This window comes from Trachymyrmex cornetzi, unplaced genomic scaffold (genome assembly GCF_001594075.2).
Source record: "Trachymyrmex cornetzi isolate Tcor2-1 unplaced genomic scaffold, Tcor1.1 scaffold1896, whole genome shotgun sequence".
In the NCBI taxonomy this organism is placed as follows: Eukaryota; Metazoa; Arthropoda; class Insecta; order Hymenoptera; family Formicidae; genus Trachymyrmex; species Trachymyrmex cornetzi.
Window position 1 is genome coordinate 1 of NW_017296523.1, and position 9,352 is coordinate 9,352.

Below are 9,352 nucleotides of genomic sequence, written 5' to 3' on the forward strand. Positions count from 1 at the left end.
AGCTACAACATCCAATAAATGAAAGTCGTCAAAATTTAAGTCCAACGTCAATATTAACAAAAAGGTCAAAAGTCAGAACATAGGGGGGGGGGGATCTAAAAAATGGGATGTAATATGGAATACCGATAAAATTTTGACCGTAGTAATGAATAACACAATAAATGAAGTCCAAATTTGTTTATTTATATAAACTGATCAAGAAAAATAGAAAACTGTTCAATTTTTATTGCACAATAACAGAAAATATAATAGCATCATTACGCGAACGTTATTGCGCGCGCGCATGGACAATAGAATAAAATTAAATCTGGAATCATTAAATTATGTACAATAAATACTAGCATCTAAAATAAACAATATTCACAAGAAGAAGAATAAAAGTTATATTTTCAAACGTTAATATTTATTTTAATAATAATGTAATCGATGTATTCCACATTACCTGCATGTCGTCATATGACAAATAAAGTCTTTCCGTAGCAATAAACAAGTTTGAAATAGCAATTAATCTGCATAATATTGTTCATGCAACATTATTAAAAGCGTCTGTGCAATATAAGCATTAAAAAAACTTACCTTCAGTTTGTAAGAACACTTTTCAAAAAAAGCTGCCGGATCTCCTGATGTAACGAAAATGAATAAATGTTAATTGTAGCAAAACGGTTGGTCGGACCGAGTTCATTGCTTGTTATGACATGTTTGATAACAGTTGCAATAACTTTCAGCAATTGCCGCCAGATTGCAATGCTTTGTTTAAAAAATAAGTCACTATTCCATATTAGTAGCCTATGCCATAATCCCTGATTTTACCCTATGTTCGTAAATTTTTAGAAATTTTTTAAAATTATTGTAAAAGGTGAAAAAATAGACGTGTTCGAGATATCTGGACTTGTACAGTTCGCGCAATTAATATCTTTTACTCCTGTTTAGACATTGTGCTGAAGTTATCTTCTCGGCCGTAGTCAGACAGAATTGTTCGATGAGGCAGCAGACCTGTTCTTTTTGGCTGAACTTTTGCATCAGTTCATCTTTCTTCCTTTTCTCTCCAGGAGGAAAGAAGAGGAAAAAAAATGAACTGATCTATCATCTAACAGGCCTATCATTTTGTGCCATTTAACAGTAATATCGGCTGTAAACCAACGCGATGTTCGTCGCGTGCGACATGTAATAATGAGCGTATAGCTTTAGACTTTAGAAGAACATCGGTAAAGCTGTATGTATGTACGCTCATTGGATATCGCATGTCGCGCGCGGCAAACATCGCACTGGTCTGCAGCCGGTATCAGAGTTAAACTTTTTATCGCATTTTTGCTAAACTTCAAATATACATATATCTATTACATTTTAAATGAATAAGTGTTACTAATATAAAAAGTATAGTTCAGTCACAAAGAAGGTCTAAAAGACGAACTTATCAAGTGCTTGAAAAACAATCTCCTCAATCTTATCAGAAGTATACGATGTCTCGTGCATGCAAATACATGCGTCAGCATTTAAGACTTAAGGGTTTCGACACAAACGATTCTTTAAGAGTCGACAGGAAAGACTATGGAAGCCTTTAGTCGCGGAGACAAATTTCTTCCTATTGAAATTACGGTTAAAATACTGCGTGAATAACGTTTTAATTGCGATACTCATAATCAGGTAAGTCACGTGAAGAAGGTTTGTTTGTACAGAGTAATTTTTTTTTAGAAAAAAGGCAAAATAAAAATTCGTTCTGATATCTCATCCGATACTAAGGCAGTTGAGATGCACATAATTAATAATGTATTATATAATAAGTTAAAATATATAATGTATTATAACTTTTTAAGAATCAATTTGCAAAATCCGACTCTGTACGCGTCTTTGTAGCTTCATAAAAAAAGAAACCAGAAAGATTTCTGACGTAATATTACTTCTCCGAAATAGAATATCATGAAAATATGTATCTGCATTATGAAAAGGGAGCATATCGTTTTAATATTATGTTTTTTAGAGCGGAATTGCAAAATTTGACTCTTTAACAGACTTCGTAATTTCGTGAAATATAAGTGTAAGAAAGTTTCTTCTTTTTTTTTCTCTTTTATTGATCCTGCAGCCGAATTTGGCTGAAACTAAGCCACTGATGTTCAAAGGTCGAAAAATACAGTAATTGAGGGAACCACACGAAGTGATAAATTCTAATTTTAATGAAACTTTGTATATACATATAGATTATATAAAAAGATGAATTTAGAAAATGACTGTTACGGCAAAAAAAAACCAGTTTTAAGGGATAAAATTATCCCTTATGTGGTAAAACAATTTTCAGTTTTTTCCGTTATATCTCGAAAATTATTGGAGATATCAATAAATGTTTTATACAAAAGCATTGCAACAAAATTACTTTTACTCATTTACGTCAATAATATTTTTATTAAACGATTTTTTTAATTAAAAAAATTTTATTTTTCAAATATATTATTGACGTGGATGAACAGAATTTTATTGTAAAAATTTTATATATAAAGCATTTTGAATATCTCGAATAGTTTTTAAGGTATAACGAAAAAAGCTAAAATCCGCGTTATCTATAAGGGATGATTTTCCTTCAAACTGTTTTTCCACCACAATTAACATTTTATAAATTCATCTTTTTATATAACTTATATGTATACAAAGTTTTATTAATATCAGTATTTAACATTTTGTGTGGCTCCCTTGTAACTTGTAAAAAAGGTATACAATGCAGGTCGCACAATCGAGAAAAATGGCACTGATTTTCCAGGTACTGGACCTATGACGCTTTCACGCCGCACGGACGCGCATGGCGCATGTCCAATCCAGTCTTCTTTCTAACGAACAGTAAGGGCACTTATGCCCAATTTTTTCACTTCCAGATAAATTGCGGATAACCTTATCCAGGAGATCTCCATTGTATTCTGGAAAATATCTCTAGGATAAAGTTATCTAGAGGTAAAGAAATTGGGCATTAGGCCGGAATCCATAGTCCGATCTTAAGCGGGGAGCACAGACTCTTGCATAATGCATAACACGTAATGCATAAGAATATGTAACCAATCAAAGTTCTCCGTTTCTTTCCCTTCCATGTAATAGAGAACTCTGGTTGGTTCAATTTCTTATGCCTCTTGCATAACGTATAAAACATAAGGCATAAGCAAATCAACCAATCAGAGTCCTTTATTTCGTGGAAAGGAAGGAAATAAAGGATTTTGATTGGTTTATTTTCTTATGTATTGTGTGTGTTATGCGTTATGCAAGAGTCTGTGCTCCCCGTCTTAATTTCAAACAATGTCTTAAGATGCTAGTACGGCTCTCTGATTGGTTCAAACACTAACTTGAAACTATCTCGAGTCTTGAGCAACGTCTATGGATTCCGTACTTAGGGCAGATTGTTCCACTTTTTGGTAAATTTTTCCCGTTACGTAAGTAGCAAGATTACCCAATCACATGCGCAGATTACCAAATTTACCTCATAGGTAAAATTTATTAAAAGGTGGAACAACCGACTTAAAGCCAATCAGCATTTTAGGCACATGCATTGGCGTCACTCTCTTTATACCTACTCTAAATCTGAACATAGCTCTAGGTTAGCATAATTTCCTCGTAGTTCCGCGCATTTCGAGCCATCATGGCAGACTTCCTTTTTCGCAATGAGGACGCTGAAGGGAACGCTAAGATGCTACGAATAATATATCCACAATCCGACTTTATATTTAAAATCTTTAATCTGTTCGTGGGTAATTTTAGCTCAGATAGTTCAAAATCAAGACGTAAAACGTTTAAAAATACTATTTAAAATATTAAAATATCTTTTAAACGTAGTATCCGAAAGATGGTAGAACATCGAAAAATTTCGAGCGTTTCGATATGCATATTTGGAATCTTGGAAAGAATCTGGAAAGAAGCCAGCCAATGAAATGATTTTTAATCTTAAGTTTGATTTTGAAACTTATTCTATAATGTGCTTTTTGTTTCTTGTTTCTTGGGAAACAGGAAACAAAAGCGTTTCCCTCTTTTTTTCCTTTTTACGGCCAACAATTTTATGTCTCGCCACGTGTTTGTTGTTTCTTTCGAAGTTCATTAACTTTTATCCCGTACAACAAAAAATGAAAAATAATATAAAAAGAAAAAAATTAGTAAAAAATAGAAAAATGTAAGAAACAAGACACAAAAAGTACATATGTAGAATAAGCTTAAGAGATCGAGCTTTGAATACCGTCCTACGTCGTCAGTTTCCCATTAAGGATTAATAACCTTTATCGTCGTGTAGTTGTACTTACTCTGTTGCTCCCCTTAGATAAACACTAGCCTCCGAAAGAATCAATGGATGGAATACTCTTTTTCGCCTTTTTCTGATAATGGAACTCTATTTACGAGAACTAATGTCACGATTTAGAACATTTATACAAAATTAATTTATTCAACACTTTTTTCTGATTGCGACTTCCTTTGGATAGCCAGAACAGCCATAAAAACAGAGCAACCCTTTCATCGTCCTCCTATTAGGTACTTACTAAACAGTGATGAGATCTGTTTTCTGTGTTGACCCAGTGTACACTTTTAGAACTTAAAGTGAAATAGTTATACGTTTGATGTTTATCGAAAGTGAGAAAGAGAATTCTAGAACAGTCTACTGCAGAAAACAGACCAATGATATACGGGCCACTTTTCTAGCGCATGCGTGGCACATACTGCTTCGGTAACGTATCTTGAGGCGTGTTCAGATTCCCATCTAGGTGCTCCCCAGGTGTCATGTCATCCTTGACTCTATTGTACGATAAACAATAAGGATGGAGTAATACTTGGGTGACACTCGAGTAGGAATCTGAACTCAGCATAAAGCCTTGTGTCCACGATGTTAGAAATCGGTCCGAGACCTCGGATGAAGAAAAAATTGACCAATCGCAATGGTCATATGATCAAATTGTTCAAATGTGATTTGTTAATTTTTTCTCTGTCCGAGATCTCGGACCGATTAGAATATACAACAGGTGTAGAGTGTACAACAGAAATTCTAATCAGCAATTGGTTGCATTAGTTCCGCATTTTTCTAATCTTATACACAAGGCTTAAAGGGTGTATTTCGAACCGGGTTAGGCTAGTTTATTTTTTCCCCTAGGTATTGGCAGTTCCGTAACTAAACCAAGAAGTGTTCCGAACTCGTCGGCTGTCATAACCTGTAGCCAATAGAAGCCAGTAGCTGAGTTTTGGCTCCCGCGGTAACGCCGGTAACCAATGAACACATTAGGAGTTGTAAGCTTATTGGCTAACCATGGGCTTTCAGAATTGCGTATTGTAAATAAAAAATAACGTATTCGAGTAAATTACTAGAATACGCAGGTTACGCCGCATGTGACGGCACCCTTACACAAAACTGACGCAAGGTTACGAAGGATGGCATAAGGCCATGTCCTTTAGGTTAGGATTAAGTTCCGTATTCTTGTATGCATTGATGTACGTTGCGTTTTAATCAATTCTAACCTAAACAGCCTCCAGTTCGTCATCTTTTCTTCGGCCACGATAATTCTTAAAAGAACAGTAAAGCTAAACAAAACGAGAAAAAAGGATTTATGAGAATTCGCGACAGCTTCGGACGATGCGACTCGTGATAGCGATGAGTTCTAAGTTGCCGGTGATTCTACGGCAGCGCAATGCGACCACGCGTTTATTTCGTGGAAACCGGTCACCTTCGGATTATCAAACACCGTTGCCGATTTACGCCAGACAGACACGAACAGAATGCCCGGGTTATAAGTCGGGATTATTTAGGACCACTCGGATTCATCCCGCATTGACATCAGTGAGGTTCTTCTCGACGAAAAGATCTTCGGATCGAGACCCTCCGAGGTAAATTTAATAAGTATATCTATGGCTCCCAGAAAGAGAGAGAGGGAGAGAGAATTAAAATTAAAAATAAAATCAACAAAGGGCGATGTGCCAGGTAGTTATGTTTTCTTGAAAAAACAAAGTGTATTAGTTTAGGGAACGTTTCTTGAACACTGCAAATTGTCGTATACAAAAATCATGGTGTCTGGTTGTAATAGATGTAAAAAGTGTATATACAGGTTGTCTGTCATTTACTTTCAATCAATTTGATTAGATAAGTAAGAAATATATATCGGCTCCTTTTTTGCTAGCAAATTTCAAAGGAAAGCAACCAAGAAGGAAGGATACTCATTGTAATATAATACACGTTTTATCAGTTAATTTACTAATATACAGAATAATATTTTCGACCTTTACTTGGTCTTTATCAGTTTTTATACGTAACAAATTAAAATTTAAAAAATATTCTACATATAATTTGTTATATTTCTTTAGTTGTCATTTTTGAAATTACTACGAAGGAACCAGCTATAAATATTATTTTATCAATCATCAAAAATAACTAACTTTGTGAAGATCATCAAAGCGTTACAATTTAGACAGTGATTTTTTTAAGGATTGTGAAATGAAATGACATTTGATTATGTTAAGAATCATTTTTTTTTTCTTTAATCAAATAATTTTCTGTCAAGTTGAAAAATAGTTTTTTTCTTTTTATGGAAATCTTAATTTTCTTTCAATTAAGGAAACAATATCTTATAAATATATTAACTATAAGTACCTAAAATATATTGTATCTGACTTCTGAGAATATATAGGTTTTTATTTTATATATGTATTGTTTAGTGATGGGAATGGAGAACAATCTGGAGATTATCCTGCCTCACTGCCTGCAACTGTGGTGGTGCCTGAAGTATGGCCTCATGTACCAGTCATTGCTATCAATAGAAATCCAGTATTTCCCAGATTTATTAAATTAATTGAGATTGGTAATCCAGTTCTGATCGATCTAATACGTAGAAAGATAAAGCTAAATCAGCCTTACGTGGGAGTTTTCTTGAAGAAATCTGAAGAGTAAGTTCCTTTAAATCATTCTCTAGCATTAATTTATATTGACATAAATGATGTCAAAATTAATAATTATGTGAATGATATATGTAGTGTAAATAATTTCAGTTCTAATATGTCATTTATTCATACAGAAATGAAGCTGATGTCGTTCAAAGTTTAGATGATATTTATCCAATTGGAACTTTTGCACAAGTACATGAGGTACAAGATTTAGGAAATCGATTGAGATTAGTGGTTATGGCACACAGAAGAATAAAAATCGTTAATCAAATTTTTGAGGATGCCAATCCAAAAGTAGAACACGGTACGAAAAATATATTTAATTATTGTATTTTCATATTGCAACAAAGTCGCATTTTATAGAAATTTAATGTTTTGTTAATTGATAAAAATTTTCTTGTTTAAATTGACGTGGCCATGTTCTTTGATTATTTTGCTTAAATATTGTCCTGCCTACTTTATACAGAGATGAAACTGACATTTCCACTATTAAATACTACAATTACCGTTCCTGTAGACGACACAATGACCAGTAACAAGGTTAACCGGAGATCATTGCGTAAAAAAGGAGAGAATAGAATTGCAGAACGAACTGAGAGAATAGAAAAGGTCAGTGAAACAAGCTCTACGGAAATAAAACCGCAAGTACACGCGCCTGAGAAGAATACGGAAAAACCATTAGTTTCATCAATTCCTCAGCCTGATAGTCAACCTATATTAATGGTGGAAGTTGTAAATGTCACACATGAAAAGTTTAAACAAACTGAGGAGATTAAGGTAATATACAAAATGATAAAAAATTTTCGCAATATTGTGAAAATAGTATCATTTTTACATTTTGTTTAATTTAATTGATGAGCAATTTTCTCCATTTACCTTGTGTATATAAATGCTAAATAAAACAATGGAACAATAAAAAATTAATAAAAGAATGATAATGTTTGCTGAAGTTTATCTTGTCTTTCTTACGCAATATTTTCTTTTTGACAAAAAAAGATTTTTGTTTTGCGAAAAAAATTGGTTACATTATTTTGAAAACAGTTAACTTTGAATGTTATATATAATGTTATTACAATACCAGAAACTATATCATCAGAAATATTTTTTGAACAGGCACTGACACAGGAACTCATTAAAACAATCCGAGACATAATCAGCATGAATCCTTTGTATCGCGAATCTTTACAACAAATGCTGCATCAGGGACAAAGAGTTGTGGATAATCCTGTTTACCTCAGTGATTTAGGTGCTGCCTTAACTGGAGCAGATGCACAGGAATTGCAACAAGTTTTAGAAGAAATGGATGTGAGTTGATATTACAGCGTGTGTATACAATTTCTATACATGTTTATAGAAAATGTTAAAATAACATTTTATTTATAGATTCTAAAAAGATTGAGATTGTCACTTGCACTTTTGAAAAAGGAATATGAATTAAGCAAGTTGCAACAGAAAATTGGTAAAGAGGTTGAAGAGAAAGTAAAACAACAACATAGAAAATATATTCTTCATGAACAACTCAAAGTTATTAAGAAAGAATTAGGATTGGAAAAGGATGATAAAGATGCGATAGAAGAAAAATATAGAGAAAAAATAAGACAAAAGACAGTTCCTAAACCAGTTATGGATGTGTTGGAGGAGGAATTGAATAAACTTTCCTTTTTAGAAAGTCATAGTAGCGAATTCAAGTGTGTATTAAATATAATAAGTATGTGTATTGTATATGTTGATGATTTATGTAAATTTTATATAAATTTTGTATTTTTTAGTGTTACAAGAAATTATCTCGATTGGCTTACGTCTATGCCATGGGGTGTGACAAGTACAGAAAACTTAAATCTTCAAGATGCCGTCAAAATTTTGGATGAGGATCACTATGGAATGGATGATATAAAAAAAAGAATACTTGGTATACAAATGCACTTTTGTATACCAATATTTATATCTACTTATATATTATTTAAGTATAATCATGTTTTTTATTGAACATTTGTTTTTTCATTATTACAGAATTTATTGCTGTTAGTCAACTAAAGGGCAGTACTCAAGGAAAAATATTATGTTTCTATGGGCCTCCCGGGGTTGGCAAGACCTCGATAGCTAAATCAATTGCTCGTGCTTTGAATAGAGAATATTTTAGGTTTAGTGTCGGCGGAATGACGGATGTGGCAGAGATCAAAGGACACAGGAGAACATATGTGGGAGCCATGCCAGGCAAAGTCATTCAATGCTTGAAAAAGACCAAAACTGAGAATCCATTGATTTTGATAGATGAAGTCGACAAGATTGGCAAGTATGTAATTTGTGTAAACATATAAAAAAATAGATAAATATTTTCTTAAGATAGAAAATATCTCCAATATATTTAAATATATTTAGAGAATATTTGAACCATTTAAAATTATTTGGCATTTTCATAATATTTTTGGTAAATGAGTTCTCTCTCTCTCCCCCCCCCCCCCCCCCCCCC

General features: G+C 33.2%; 1 protein-coding gene across 1 annotated transcript; it reads left to right on the plus strand.

The window, feature by feature from the left end:
• Positions 1 to 5,290: 5,290 nt before the first annotated feature.
• Positions 5,291 to 9,175, plus strand: LOC108757349 (lon protease homolog, mitochondrial; the record flags this gene model as incomplete). The annotated part of the gene is made up of 9 exons (XM_018504967.1): positions 5,291 to 5,403; positions 5,475 to 5,832; positions 6,658 to 6,885; positions 7,014 to 7,186; positions 7,349 to 7,659; positions 7,996 to 8,187; positions 8,266 to 8,570; positions 8,652 to 8,791; positions 8,893 to 9,175. Coding segments are annotated over exons 2-9 (1,883 nt in total), but the record flags the coding sequence as incomplete, so codon positions are not given.
• Positions 9,176 to 9,352: the final 177 nt, after the last annotated feature.